General features: G+C 28.7%; 2 protein-coding genes across 3 annotated transcripts; one reads left to right on the top strand and one right to left on the bottom strand.

The window, feature by feature from the left end:
• Positions 1 to 562: 562 nt before the first annotated feature.
• Positions 563 to 3,448, bottom strand: LOC109596462 (zinc finger protein 501). Its single transcript, XM_049966600.1, has 5 exons — positions 3,104 to 3,448; positions 2,633 to 3,050; positions 2,166 to 2,582; positions 1,177 to 1,380; positions 563 to 1,128 (listed from the first exon to the last, which is right to left on the bottom strand). Exons 1-5 carry the CDS (start codon positions 3,221 to 3,223, stop codon positions 809 to 811), a joined length of 1,479 nt encoding a protein of 492 aa, XP_049822557.1. The 5' UTR covers positions 3,224 to 3,448; the 3' UTR covers positions 563 to 808.
• A 2,296-nt stretch (positions 3,449 to 5,744) lies between these two features.
• LOC109596136 (venom dipeptidyl peptidase 4) lies at positions 5,745 to 12,357 on the top strand. Of its 2 annotated transcripts, XM_049966599.1 has the most exons (16): positions 6,751 to 6,783; positions 6,929 to 6,970; positions 7,402 to 7,549; positions 9,079 to 9,173; positions 9,538 to 9,612; positions 9,665 to 9,717; positions 9,770 to 9,966; positions 10,028 to 10,182; positions 10,234 to 10,452; positions 10,524 to 10,747; positions 10,799 to 11,015; positions 11,168 to 11,343; positions 11,395 to 11,589; positions 11,642 to 11,802; positions 11,855 to 12,063; positions 12,191 to 12,357. In XM_049966599.1, the coding sequence occupies exons 1-16, from the start codon at positions 6,766 to 6,768 to the stop codon at positions 12,323 to 12,325; spliced, it is 2,319 nt and encodes a 772-aa protein (XP_049822556.1). In that variant the 5' UTR covers positions 6,751 to 6,765; the 3' UTR covers positions 12,326 to 12,357. The 2 variants fall into 2 exon arrangements, with proteins under 2 accessions (XP_019867181.1, XP_049822556.1); XM_020011622.2 differs by lacking the exons at positions 6,751 to 6,783; positions 6,929 to 6,970 and adding an exon at positions 5,745 to 6,020.
• Positions 12,358 to 14,310: the final 1,953 nt, after the last annotated feature.

Genomic DNA, 14,310 nt, shown 5'->3' with positions numbered 1-14,310 from the left:
CCTAGTTTAAACAAAAAGTTATTTTATATTTTAAAGAATAAAAATATAAAAAATGTATTTTTTAATAATAAGTTATGTCAACAAAATCATTTTGATAGTTAAGGAACTGTTCACCTGCCTTAACTGAGTAGACTGATACATATCATAAAAATATTATATTGCTTTCTTACTTATTTGTGTAATCCAAAAGGTATATTTAGAATTTAATTGATATTTATTATTGTGAAAAGCACACCTATTAGTTGAACATCTAGATTTGCAATATCTAAATACTTTTATTGCAGTTTGACGTTGGGAAATATCTACATTATGATCATTATTCTTTGTTAACACACAAAAATACAGAAGCTTAACAATATGATGGCTATGTTTTGTTAAGTTCCTTTTGTGTTGAAATGAGCAGAATAATTAGGTAGAGAGCAGAACGTATGCGTTATAAATATTATATTTGACTCACTTTTATTATATTTTATCCAATAACTTCTATTTTTAACTTTTGTCAATGTTGATATGTCATTGATTTTAACGTATTCATGAGAAAAGGGAAAAATAAAGCACTAAATGGTAATATATATTAATTTTATATCAAGAAATGCTGTCTTGTTAGTACCTGATACATTTGTTACTATATTATACAAATACTGGATTATATCAAATACAAATTATAGAGAAATTATAGTTTAAGTAGTCAAATTGCCATTTGCCCTTACTATTTTACACCAAATTAATATTTTTAGATATGTATTGGCACGCACGTTAAACTATATTCCAATTTAAATGAGATCAAATTTGACTAACATATTAACTGTTAACTAAATTGCTCACCATTCGTATGAGCATCAACATGTTTATTAAATTCAACCAATAAACCAAAATTTTTCTTACACAGTCTACAACTAAACACTTTATCTTTGGAATGAGTTAAAATATGCTCTTTCAATTCAACATTAGTAACAAATGCTCGATCACAATGAGTGCATGTAAATTTCTTTTCACCACTGTGCCTCTTCAAATGAATCGTTAAACAACTGGATTGTGCAAATGCTCTATTGCATATATGACATACATACGGACGTTCTCCTGTGTGCGATCTTTTATGGACGATCAGTGTACTTGATCCGTTAAAACCTATAAACGATTTATATAATAATTTAATAAATTATCGATAGTCAGTACCTTTATGACAAATATTGCAAATATGACTTTTTTCTCCAGTATGAGTCCTCATATGTTTCGTTAGTTCATTAGATTGGCAAAACGCTTTTTGGCACACACAACATACATACGGTTTTTCTCCCGTATGCGTTCGTATGTGTGCTATTAAATTGGATCCAGTCGAAAAAGCTCTGGGACATAAGTTACACTTGTGTGGTCGTTCTCCTGTAATAATATAGTAAACAATATTACAATAAAATATGAAATGATTTTTAGTTATATAATTTTATTAATTTAATTTCTTAAATATTAAAATAATTTATCAGGATTAAATTAGGATCAGTCAAATAGTTTTAAAATTTTATAGAAATTATAACTTAATTTAAACTACTGATGGTTTGGTAAAATCTCTAATAAAATTCATTTTTTTAATATTCAATTTAATTGAATGGTGTTCCATTTAAAATAACAAAATTATTGATGTTTTAAGATACATAAAATACACAGGTAGACATTTTCCTTTGACTACAAATATATATTATAACAATTTTTAAGACATTGAAACCTTTTTTATCAATAATTAGTAAAAATAATTAATTTACTATTTTATAATCTACCAGATGTCTCTGCTTGTTTATTTTTAATACTTATATAAACCAGTAGGGCATGAAAGACTTAGCAGAACAAAGAATGTAAAGATAAGATGTTATATTATATATTAACACACTATAAGCGGGTCGGGTAAAAATACCCGTATCGAGAACTGTTGATTGTTAGTGAACCGGGTAATTTTTACCTTTTTGAATGTACTTACTTTAAAAGTGGAGTGAGATAATTTTACTCTATTGGTTTACATACGGAACTGAAAGAATTATCTCTTAATTTTTGTTATAATTCAACAACTTAGTTTGGACTATTTTGCTGCCCGCCTATAGTGTGTTAAGATAAATAATAGGATGTAATGATTAAAATAAAACGTAATAAGCAAATCAATTAATATTTAAACATACCTGTGTGTGTTCTCATGTGTTTTTCCAAATCCTGTGCCTGTCGACACCCTTTATTACACACAGTGCAACGAAAAGGCCTTTCATCAGTGTGCATTCTAAGATGAATTTTATAATTTCCACTGTGAGAGAAGGCTTTACAACACACTTTACATTTATATGGCAAATCTGTTGAGTGAGTTTTCATATGCCTAGATAATTTTGTACCTGTAGAAAATACTTTACTACATGTGGGACATTGTTTTTCAAGTTCTACATGTTTGGATTTATTTTTTATTTCACTTTTCACTTTGTCTTTATCATCATTACTATAATCTTGCAATTGTTGTGTTTGCTGCACAATAGGCTGAAGTTGTGTAATCTGTTGTTGTTGTTGTTGAATAGGGGCAGGATTTGTTAACAGGTTGTGTAAAATTCCATCTGAAATTCAAAAAAGTTAATATACAATAGGGCAGTTGGTTTACATTTACCTTGATTTACTGGGACACCATAGTGTGTACTGTAAACTTGTACTTGATTAGGTATGTTATAATTTAGTTGCATATGATTTTGTCCAGGTATATTATAATTGATTTGTGTAAGTGGTGGTTGTGTCTGATTATTTATTGTATAGGTTTCTTCTTGTACCAAAACAGGTTCACATTCAATGAAAACACAACTTTGAGATTGTATTTCTGGCTGTGGTTCTATTTGAGATGTTTTGTCTACTTGAGGTTGATTATTGTGAGGTTCTATTTCAACTATATTTTCTTGTCGAGGCATGTTGACTAAATATTGTCTCAACTTAGAATCTGACTTTTCACATAGTTTCTTGAATTGAAATGATATATGTAATTTTGCCAAGCATTTATTACAAATTTGCGTTGGCAGACCATCATTTTGCCAAACCTACAAATGATATTATTATTTCATGCTTTTAGTACAAAAGTTTTCTAATTTACCTGAACAGAAGCACAAGCCATCATCTTTTTGAATACGTTTACTTTAAATATCGACATCATTATTCCTTCATTTAAACATATCCTACAAATTTTTTCAAAATCTAATTCCACTTTATCCATTTTTGTGACACTTCTGACACTAATTCATATACTTTGTAATATTCATAACCCTTTTTACATTATTTATCATTTGTAAAAGAACCGAACTAAACGACGATAGGACAGAAGATAACCTTTATTTGTAAACAAATGTAAATGTCGTAACTTTACCACAGGTGAAACTTATCAAATACTGGCATCATTTTTATGAGAATAGAATTATTAAATTGGATTAATTTATTTGAAAACAGAATTATTTTATATACTTAATTCAATATAAATAAAAATATAAATATAGGCAACCCGGATTACGCAACAGAAGCTAGTTGTGCATACCTTGTCTTCACATAAGTATATCTTTTTAATAAAAAAAAATATAGATCATAATTTTAAAATTTATGAATATACCTTATTGTTTTTATGTAATTTATAGTAATGAACGTACAACGGATTTACTTGTTAGTACTTTCTAATAATAAGTAGTACATATTGTATAATTATATTGGTAATAATAATAATATTAACACGAAAATAATGGTTCAAAATAATTATATGATTACAAATATTGCACGTGATACAATTGCAAACAAAGACTAATAAAATTTGATCGAATATCATGAGCTAAGTATGATAAGGCATCTGATAAATAATGTTTTCTTTCACAAAAAATTGCAATAATTAGTTTTTTAACAGAGGTACAATTTTTAAGTCATTTTATGAATATTGAGTATATAATTATTTTAGTCCAGCACTGTCTATATTATTATATATATACCTACACACTGACAAAGAAGGGGGATATTTAATATTCTTTTTGTAAAACATAGATGTTTTAGTAAGGGGTAAACGATTAAAATTTGGTAATCATTAGTCTATTGGTGGCGGAGTTTTCTTTTCGATAAATCGGTAATCGTACTAACACAAATCCAACTTCTGTTGAAATGTTGTCAAGTGTGGTTTGATAGTGCCCAAAATCGGAGAGGAGTAAGCACCGGATGTCGAAGGGGCACAGATGTAGTTCAAGATCGTCGTCTAAGGCTAATAGCTTTCAGAGACCGATTTTCGACAACATCTTTGGCTGATGTATAGTGGTGTAGAGAACGACACCATTGAAATGTGGAATGGCATCCAGTCGCCTTCTCTGATGAATTCCAATTCTGCTTGGGTGGATATCAGGGACGAAAAAGAGTTATGGTATGGGGCTCTATTTCTCATGATGTTCAGGAAATAGTGGAGCAGTATGTTCTTCCTTACCTTAATCAGCCCAGGGATCCAATATTCCAAAAATATAATGCGCCGCCCAGGGTTAGTTTAATTTTTTTTGAAGAGGGTTATGTGAATCTGATCACTTAAGCCAGATCCTCTGACTTTTCACCCATAGAACATGTTAGGGATATGTTGAGTAGAAAGTTAGGAAATTTATCCCAACTCTCACGGACTTTGGAGATTCTATGATATGAAGTACTACTAGCTTGGAATACTATACCTCAAGAGGAAATAGATCACCTTATTGAATCAATGCCAAGAATTGTTGAAGAGGGTTTAGATAACCTCAATAGACAAACACATTATTAACTAAATTATTTAAAAAATCTTTGATATTTTGTTTCCTAATTTTAATCGTTTACCCCTTGCTATAACATCAATGTTTTACCAAAATTTGAATACCCCCTTCTTGGTTTTGCAATTTCTTTGTCAATGAGTATGTTACTAAGTACCCGAAGAAAATTAGTTTGTACATATATAGTAGGAAAAGAGTTTGAATGATCTGAATCCTGAAAGAGACGTACTTATATTATGTACGATAGAGACAGAACACAGACAGAGACAGACTATTGGACAGACTTCTACTGTCACTGCATTACATGATATCTCTCTCTAGATTCAAACGATCAAACGTATTTGATATATTGTATTCAGATTAATATAAATTTAATGTTTATGGTGAAACTTGTATCAAATATAAGCTCTATTTTTATGTAAAAATGGAATAAATAAATAATAAAACTTCTTAAAATAAAAATTTGGATGGGAAGAACGTTTTAATGAAAAAGTTGAAATTCCTTATTAACAGATAAAGACATATACAAAAAATTGACGATTGAAAATTTTTAGTAACGTTTTCAAATATTTTCCAATAACGCATTGTGTGTTTTATTTCACTATTAGAATAACAATTTTGTTGAATTGCATTAAAATATTCTAGAATCGAACAAAAAAATCTGCATTAATTTTTATCACATTCACTTTTCACACAATTCACAATTAGACCTTATATCAGTAATAGATTCTGTGAAAATTTATTTACACTAATCAATTTGCATTTTTATAAACTTGCACTTAGAATTAATTCCGTCGATACTATTGAACATCAAAAAATATCTATTTTAAAATTTTTGACTCTTATATTAAATTTTACACAAAAAGACATTGCACAATGTTTAAAAATATAATTTTGGCAAGTTTGCAGAATTGCGATGATGCTATTCAACTTAACATTCATATGCAAATCGTGCTGGCATTGTAATGTAATTGCTATTTCGATTAAAATCGTAATTGTTTCAGCCTCAGACAAATTTAATGCAATCAATCTATTGCGAATTAAACTTGAAATTGACGGACGTAAAAGCAAATGGAACAAAACAAAGTGTTTCAGACTGCGAGTGTGGTGTTTTCGTAAACACATTGAGCCGGTGTCCGGGTTGGGTTTTGTGCGGTGGGAACTTTGAAATCGCCAATATCAAGGGTAGTTGTTTGTATGTGACGGTGCGCTGCGGTGCTTTATTTTTATATTATGGAATTATGGAATTTAAATAAGGTTTGTATTTATTCTAGAGTTACACTAACATTCAAGCTATGAAATTTAAAACGTAAATAAATAAGGTTACATAAGTTTTTATTGTTAATTTTAATTTGAAATGAAAAAAGAAATGGTTGGAAAAATTTTAATAATATTGTACCTTAGAAAAGTGTCTTCTCCAGATAATTTACTAAACTTTTTACTACTAAAATTAAATTTTGTGAGAATATTCTAAAATATTATTACTATAATTTAAATTAAGTAGGTATGTTAAAAGAAAATTATGTTTAAAAATATAGTTTTGTAATTGTAAAGTAAATATCAAATAAATAATGTTCTAGTAGAAATCAATTTAATTCTAGGTGAGTATCCAATGTAATAATGTCTGATAAGAATAAAATGGAACAGGGATTATTAAATTTTCGGAATACTTATATGAATTTCTATGTAGTTTATCTCTGTTAGTTTAAGCAAAAATTAAAACGGTAAGTGGATTTAAACTCGGTAATTTTTGTCTAATTTGTCTAAACTTCAAACTGCTTATACTATGCAGCTACAAATAAAATATACAAAAATTATAAAAATAAAGGAAAATATTTGATACATTGTATGGGATTACCTCTTTCTTATCTGCAGTAATTGCCTAGTATCAGAATATCATTTTTAATCATATTTAATTAGCCTTATGTAAAAGATAAGATAGATTATTAAAATAAATTGAAAATACGGAAAATATTTACTTAGTAATGAAGAGCCAGTCACCATGATGTCATGGACCAAGGTATGAGAAAATGTATTCAAATTATTGATTAACGTGATAACCTCTAATTATATTTATAATTTATGCGAGTGAATAAAAAACGTGTTTTTACAAAAAAGAATAAAAGTTACGCAAATCATATTAACTATATGATTCCTTCTTTTAGTCGAAGATTATTGGTATTGTTAGCTATGTGATCATGTGTGGTGTAAGTATGATTTTTTATTTTAAGTGTAACGTTTCGCTTTAATGTAATGTCCCTGTGCTCATTTTAAGTTCATTGGCATATTATTTTTATTGTTTAATTTAAGGTTTTTATTGACCGTAACCGCGCCGTTAAGAAATTTTGTGCAGGTATTAATTAAAAATGAATTACATTATTTGGGTGCATTTGTTTTGTATTAATGTTAACCTTGCTATTTATATTTATTTTGAAATGTAGTAAACCAGCAAGGTTTTTTTTACATTTATTAATTTATGTGTAATACGATTAGGAATTTAATACAATATTGCAGTATGATGAAATAATAGTTTTTTCTAATCTTATAAATAATTATTTATAGTTTGTAATTCCCACAGTTTATTTTCAAAGAAAAATTAAAATTTTCTAATTTAATGCATGTATATGATTATTTTTAGGTGGGAATAGCATTGATTGCACTTTTGGTGGTGACATTGGTAGATACATATTCAGTCAAAAAAGAAGACACTAAAACCCGATTTGAACTTGATGATTTTCTAAATTCTACATATTCCGCGAAGTCTTTTAACGGTTCTTGGATATCGGGTAAGTACAACAAATGTTTGATACTTATGGGGTATAAGTTCCTTTCACAAATCAGATGTAAGTACATATATCCACACACATCTTTTATATAAAATTGAGCACTTTCGTCTTTTGGATTTTTCTGAAATTTTTGTGTTATAGAATCCAACTAAAGATGTTTTCGTGTTATTTAATTTTTTTCACTAAACCGCGAAAAATGATTTTCTTAAAGCAGGATATTTATTTCTTCAAATAATTACATCAAAAAGAGACCAAATAAAATATTTTGTAAATTTTTGAATTAATTTTCTCAAGAAATTATATATATTTTAAAATTTTTGTTTTTCCAAAAATGAATAGCTTGGAAAAAGTGTTTTATTTGGTCAATTTTTGGCGGAGTTATATAAAGAATATAAAGAAATAGTCGTTGTGTTTTTAAAAAGATTATGCTTTTTTACAGGTTTAGTAAAAACATATGAAAAATGTCGCAGAAGAAAGATAGTGAAGTACTACTTACTACACACAAAAATTTCAGTGAAATCCAAATAGTGTTTTTAAATAATATAATTGTAATATATATTAAATATGTAAATATGATTTTTAGATTAAGTAAAATATTCATTTGTACATTTTTAATTACAGAGAGAAAGTATTTATTACAAATAAATTGCATATCTTATCCTTTTATAATCCAATTAGGGATTATGTGATTTTTGACTACCATATAGAGATAAAAAGTTATTGTATTTATTATCTAAATTGAGAAACTATTAAATTAAGATAAAAATTATTTTGTAATTTATTTGTATACAAATCGATGGTGATATCATAGAGACTTCTTATTATGTACAACTATGTATTTATCTGTACCCACACATATACATAGTTGAAATGATTCAGGAGATATTTTATATCAGATGAGTATTTTTGAATAAGAATTATTATCATCAAAACAAAATAAAACAAAATAAAAATAATAAATTATAAATTTTAGATTTCCTGTAAAATATAAAGAGTAGTAGTATTAAAACACTGTTACCGAAATTAAATTCTAAAGAATTTTTATGAAATTCGAAGAATTTTTGACATTAATTGTTACAAATATTTTTATTTTCTAATTTATTTAAAAATAGTATATAGAAAATAGTAAACAAATAAATAATTTTTATTTTAACATATTTGAATTAATTATATAAACATATATACATATAAATATCTATTTTCAATAAAATGATAAATTAAATTATTTTAATTGGTATCTGATTTTTTTATAAAATAAGTGCTTAATAAGTATAAAAAAGCGTGGATTATTTATATGTACAAAAACTTGTGCATATAAGTTATCAGATTTAATGTAATAAATTTGAATGATATAAACATGATAATTATTTACCTTGAAAACGATTATTGACGTTTTATGAAAGGTGAACAGCTTATTTTCATCATAGATATTTGATTTTTTACTGATTAAAATAAAATACCAAGGAATGCCTTGCTAGAAAAAGATGCCGATTATCATATAAATTAAGGTTAATTTTCTTAATTTTTAGATTCAGAAATCCTTTATAAAAGCATTGATGGCGATGTCATGAAATTTGACGCTTTATCTGAGAAAAATGAAATTTTTTTGGAGAAAGCAGTTTTGGTATGTATCAACACATATATTTAAAAAATATATCAAACAAATCCTGCATTTTCTAAAACATTTTCATTTAAACAGAGACTTAAAATTACGTTTCATTGTGTTTGTTTTACGTTTTCTTTTGTAAAGTAAAATAATATTCATGATAGTAAACAAATGTTTAAGTGGTATTTCTGCGAGTTGATAAATTATTGCTTTTATTGAAAATATTATTATAAAATTCTTAGACATTGAATAATACTGTAATAACAGCCTGTAAATTAATTGGCAATTAATAATGAATGAGATATAACTTCGATTTATTGACATACATTTTAAAGAATAATACATCTCTACTAATCAAAATTAAATTAATTCTGTATTTTAGGATCAATATAATGGAGCCTCAATAAAACTATCTGAGGATCATAAATATGTTCTAATAGAATACGACACAAGTTCTGTAAGTATACTAATTACCTTAATAAAAAAACAATATTAAACTGAATAATTAGGTCTTTAGACACTCAACAACATCTAAATTTGCTGTCTATGATATTGCGGAAAAGTAAGTAATAAAATATGATTTATAACTAGAATAATAATTATAACTCTCATAGATTAGATTACAAGCTACACAATGAAGAGCTTCTTCAATACGCGACGTTTGATCCTTCTGGTCACGGAATAGCCTATGTGTACAAAAATAATATATATTACTTAGCAAATCCTACTGAAGCAACAAATCCAAAACAGATCACTACAGATGGAGAGCCAAATATTGTCTACAACGGAGTTCCTGATTGGGTTTACGAAGGTAGTTTTCTGAAAAATTAAAATAACTTACAGATCGTGAGATTCATTCATTCATATTTTAGAGGAAGTGTTGGCTTCTGGATCAGCTCTGTGGTTTTCTCCGGATGGAAATAAAATTGCATTTGCTCAATTTAGTGATAAAAAAGTTCAGGACTTTACTTACATTATATATGGAAATGATTTGTATCCTAAACCGGTCACCATAAAGTATCCTAAAGTACTTTCTTATCCTGAGGTTCAAGACCAAGAATAATATTTTTAATTTAAGGTTGGCACTATTAATCCTACAGTTAAATTGTTCTTGTATGATTTGGAATCTTCAACTTTAATAAAACCAGCAATCGAACCAGAAAACGAAGAAGATGATTACATTTTGTATGATGTTACTTGGGTGTCCGACACGGAGGTAGCATTGATTTCAACTAATAGGGTACAGAACAAATCGGTCACAACTAGATGCAAACTGGATGGAAAGTGTGAACAAGAGGTGATATATTAGTTATTTAACATATTTCACAGTTTTTTATTTCATTAATTTTATGACAAAATATGATTCAGGATGATGAAATTCATAAATCTGAAAATGGATGGCTGGATCCAGAAATACCCGAATATAGTATCGATGGTAGTAAAAAAATAGAAATTTTGCCTCAGAGTGAGGGTAATGATTTCTTTGATCATTTAGTCCTTACTGATATAGCCAAAAAAACATCCAAGAGATTAACAAAAGGGCGAAGAGTTGTTACAGATATTTACGGATGGGATGAAGATTCTGATACAATGTGAGTAATTTATTACATGTTGTAAATTTATTTATTATTATTATACTTTAGATATTACGGAGGAACTGTAGAAGATTTTCCGTATCAACAACAGATTTACTCTATTAAAACAGATGGTTCATCTGATACATGCCTATCATGCGATGTTGAAGTAAATGGGGAAAAGTGTACTTACGCTGCTGCAGCATTTAGCAAAGAACTATCATACATGATAATTGTATGTAGAGGACCTAATCCTACAAAGGTTGTTGTTAAAAATATGAAAGATGTACGTATAACTTTAATATAGTATGATCCATTTGCCTTTTATTCGAGCATCAGTGCTATAATAATTATTTATATGTATTTAATATATTTAATAATAATAATAATAATAATATGATTTGTCCATAAATAGTGATACAATTGGTTTTGTTTTAGTTAAAGGAGTACATATGGGAAGACAATTCTGAACTATTGGAGAAATTAGCTCAAAAAGAAACATTAGGAGTCATAAATTTGGAAGTTCCAGTTGCAAATGGGTTTAATGCTAGAGTAAGAATTTTAACACCTGAAGATTTCGATTCAAATAAAAAGTATCCAGCTATCGTTAATGTGTAAGTATAGATACTAAATTTATGAGCACATTTATTTAATTATATATTTAGTTATGCAGGTCCAAATTCGAATCAAATCTCTGATGCTTGGACTTTTGGGTTCCAAAATTATTTGGTTAGTGGTAAAAAATATTTGTATATTTATATTGATGGTAGAGGATCTGGTAAGGATGGTAGAAATAAGTTATTCCAAGTATATAGAAATCTTGCCACGGCTGAGATAGAGGATCAAATTGCAGTAACCAAGTAAGTTATTATACGTAAATAAATATATTTATCTAAAAACTTAATATTTCAGATATTTGCAAGAGAAATATGCGTTTATTGATAGAAATAACACTGCAATTTGGGGTTGGAGTTATGGAGGTTTCGCCACCGCTTGGACACTTGTGAAAGACAAAGAGAATGTTTTTAAATGTGGTATATCAGTAGCGCCAGTTACAAGTTTTATATACTATGGTAATTTTAAAGTACATTTTACCTATGTATATTTAAGGTTTTGATCTTGCAGACTCAATTTACACAGAAAGATATATGGGACTGCCAGTAGATGACAACGCCGTTGGTTACAATAACACAGATTTAACAAAGCAAGTGGAAGGTTTTAGAAACAAAACGTTTTACTTGATTCACGGAAATGCTGACGATAATGTTCATTATCAACAGTCCATGGTACTGTCGAGTGCTTTGGAACAAGCTGATATTTTATTTCAACAACAGGTACAACTTATAAATACATATCAAAAAAAGAATATCTAATTGAAATATCACCTAGAAGCTACATTATGAATTAAATAAACATTTAGATTTGCATAAATATAATATTATAATTTTTATAATATTTCAGAGCTATCCAGACGAAAACCACTCATTGACTCATGTGAAAAATCATTTGTATCACAGTATGGATCAATTTTGGAATCGTTGCTTCGCTACGGCCATTGAAAGGGAGGTACTTAAAGAAAACTCAAATTCTATATAGCATAAATATAAATAAATAAGTACAACATTTAACTTGTTTTTTTACCATTAACATTTTTGCTTTATAAATCAAGTTTACAAATAATGTTTAGTTATTTTGTGTTGTGGTTTTTCCAAGACCAATAACATTATTTCTTTTTTAATTTTGATGCTACTGCACTTACCACAAAAAAAAAAAATATTTCTATATTAAAAATTAAATAAACGTTATTTATTATTTAAATATTAATAATAATTTTAAATAATTATCAAAAATCGCGATCAAGGTGTAAAAAATAATTTTAGTGACTCTTGTTTTTGAAATATCATCATTGTTAGAGCATTTGTCAACATTGGCAACGTCTAATGCGCAACCCCCTCCCCGTAGTTAGTTAGGGTGAATTAGCTTTAAGTTACTTACTTTTAAGTCAGCTCGAGAGCAACACACAACGTTCAGATGCTCCGAGCAAAATAAACAGAAAAATCACAAACTTGGCAGTTTTACTAGTCCAGCACAAACAAAACATTGGTCCTTCGAGCAGAAACTATTACACATACAAAACATTGGTCCTTCGAGCCGGATTACGTGTACAAGATCAACAAGAAGCAAGGGCGAACGGAAAACACCTGTTCAACACACAGAAGAATACGTGGCGATAAGTTCCGTCGTACCGAAAACAGCAATTAGTGTTCAATTGGCAACGGTTCCAGTTGAAATAACCAGTGCAGGCAAGTCAAGTTTGGATTTGGCATCGATTCCAGAAGAATTCCAGCAAAGGGAAGTCTAATCAACAATCATAGCAACATCAAGGTCATTTCAAGAACATACCAGGGTTTCAAGTCAAAAGGGCCTGCATTGCACGTGTCCACAACCATTGGTTTCAAGTCGAAAGGCCTGCGTAACACGTGTCTACAACCACTTGAGTCGGTAAGTTTGTTTCCCATCTACTACCTGCATGCACATTTGCCAATTTAAAAAATCCTTTACATTTGAAAAACAAAACGATCACAATGTCTACTGAAAGCATTAAGAAATTACAATGTAAACGTCGTACAATCAAAGGCAAGCTGACCAGGTTGCAAAATTACGTAAACTCTATAGACACCGCAAACATTAATGACGAATTAATAGCACAATTAAGAATTCGTTTGGAAAAACATTCGTGTATATTAGATGAATTTTCTACCATTTGTACAGAAATAGACTACCTAGAAGATAATGAGGATAGTTCTGAATTGGCGGAGTTTGAAGATTCATTCTATGACGTTACAACAAAAATTACTAAATTAATCAACAATTATACCATAAATAATCAAACACAATCGAATACGTCATCATCAGATACAGTCGCGAGCAATCCAATTACAGGTATAAAATTGCCTACAATAAATCTACCTTGTTTTAAGGGCCACTATGACGGTTGGCTAGAATTTCGCGATGCATTTAAGTCATTGATACATGCAAATGAATCTTTGTCCGACGTTCAAAAACTTTATTATTTGCGCTCGTGTCTTCAAGGGGATGCTGCTCGTATAATCGAGTCCATTGAAATTACTGCATATAATTATAGTATTACTTGGCAATTGTTGGAAGATAGGTTCGAGAACAAGTCCCTAATAATTCACAATCATGTCAAAGCCATTTTCGATCATCCAAATGTTACAAAGGAATCACATGTTCAATTGCGAGATCTCTACGACTCTGTGACAAAAAATTTGCGTGCTCTAAAATCTTTGGGCGAGCCGACAGATACGTGGGATACTCTTATAATTTACATAATCGCAACCAAAATGGACGATATTACCCGACGCGAATGGGAGATCGTCAACAATAACTCACAAATTCCAAACATGGCGGATATGTATAAATTTCTAAAAGGGCGTTGTGAGCTTTTAGAGAAACTCGAACATGAAACGCCTAAAAAGCCAAAGAACAAACCATTCAAATCAAGCGCATATGCCACCACTGTGTCTGTCAAGGTCAGTTGTTATTATTGTAAAAAGGAT

Source organism: Aethina tumida, chromosome 4 (genome assembly GCF_024364675.1).
Source record: "Aethina tumida isolate Nest 87 chromosome 4, icAetTumi1.1, whole genome shotgun sequence".
NCBI lineage: Eukaryota > Metazoa > Arthropoda > Insecta > Coleoptera > Nitidulidae > Aethina > Aethina tumida.
The sequence above is the reverse complement of the archived record's forward strand: the minus strand, read 5'-3'. Positions and strand labels throughout refer to the sequence as shown.

Coding starts and splice junctions, on each gene's coding strand:
- LOC109596462 (XM_049966600.1), bottom strand. CDS start 3,223: ATGGATAAAGTGGAATTAGATTTTGAAAAAATTTGTAGGATATGTTTA. Junction 3,051..3,103: donor TGGCTTGTGCTTCTGTTCAG/GTAAATTAGAAA, acceptor TATCATTTGTAG/GTTTGGCAAAATGATGGTCT. Junction 1,129..1,176: donor TTGCAATATTTGTCATAAAG/GTACTGACTATC, acceptor AATCGTTTATAG/GTTTTAACGGATCAAGTACA.
- LOC109596136 (XM_049966599.1), top strand. Junction 7,550..9,078: donor TAACGGTTCTTGGATATCGG/GTAAGTACAACA, acceptor CTTAATTTTTAG/ATTCAGAAATCCTTTATAAA. Junction 9,613..9,664: donor TAGAATACGACACAAGTTCT/GTAAGTATACTA, acceptor CTGAATAATTAG/GTCTTTAGACACTCAACAAC.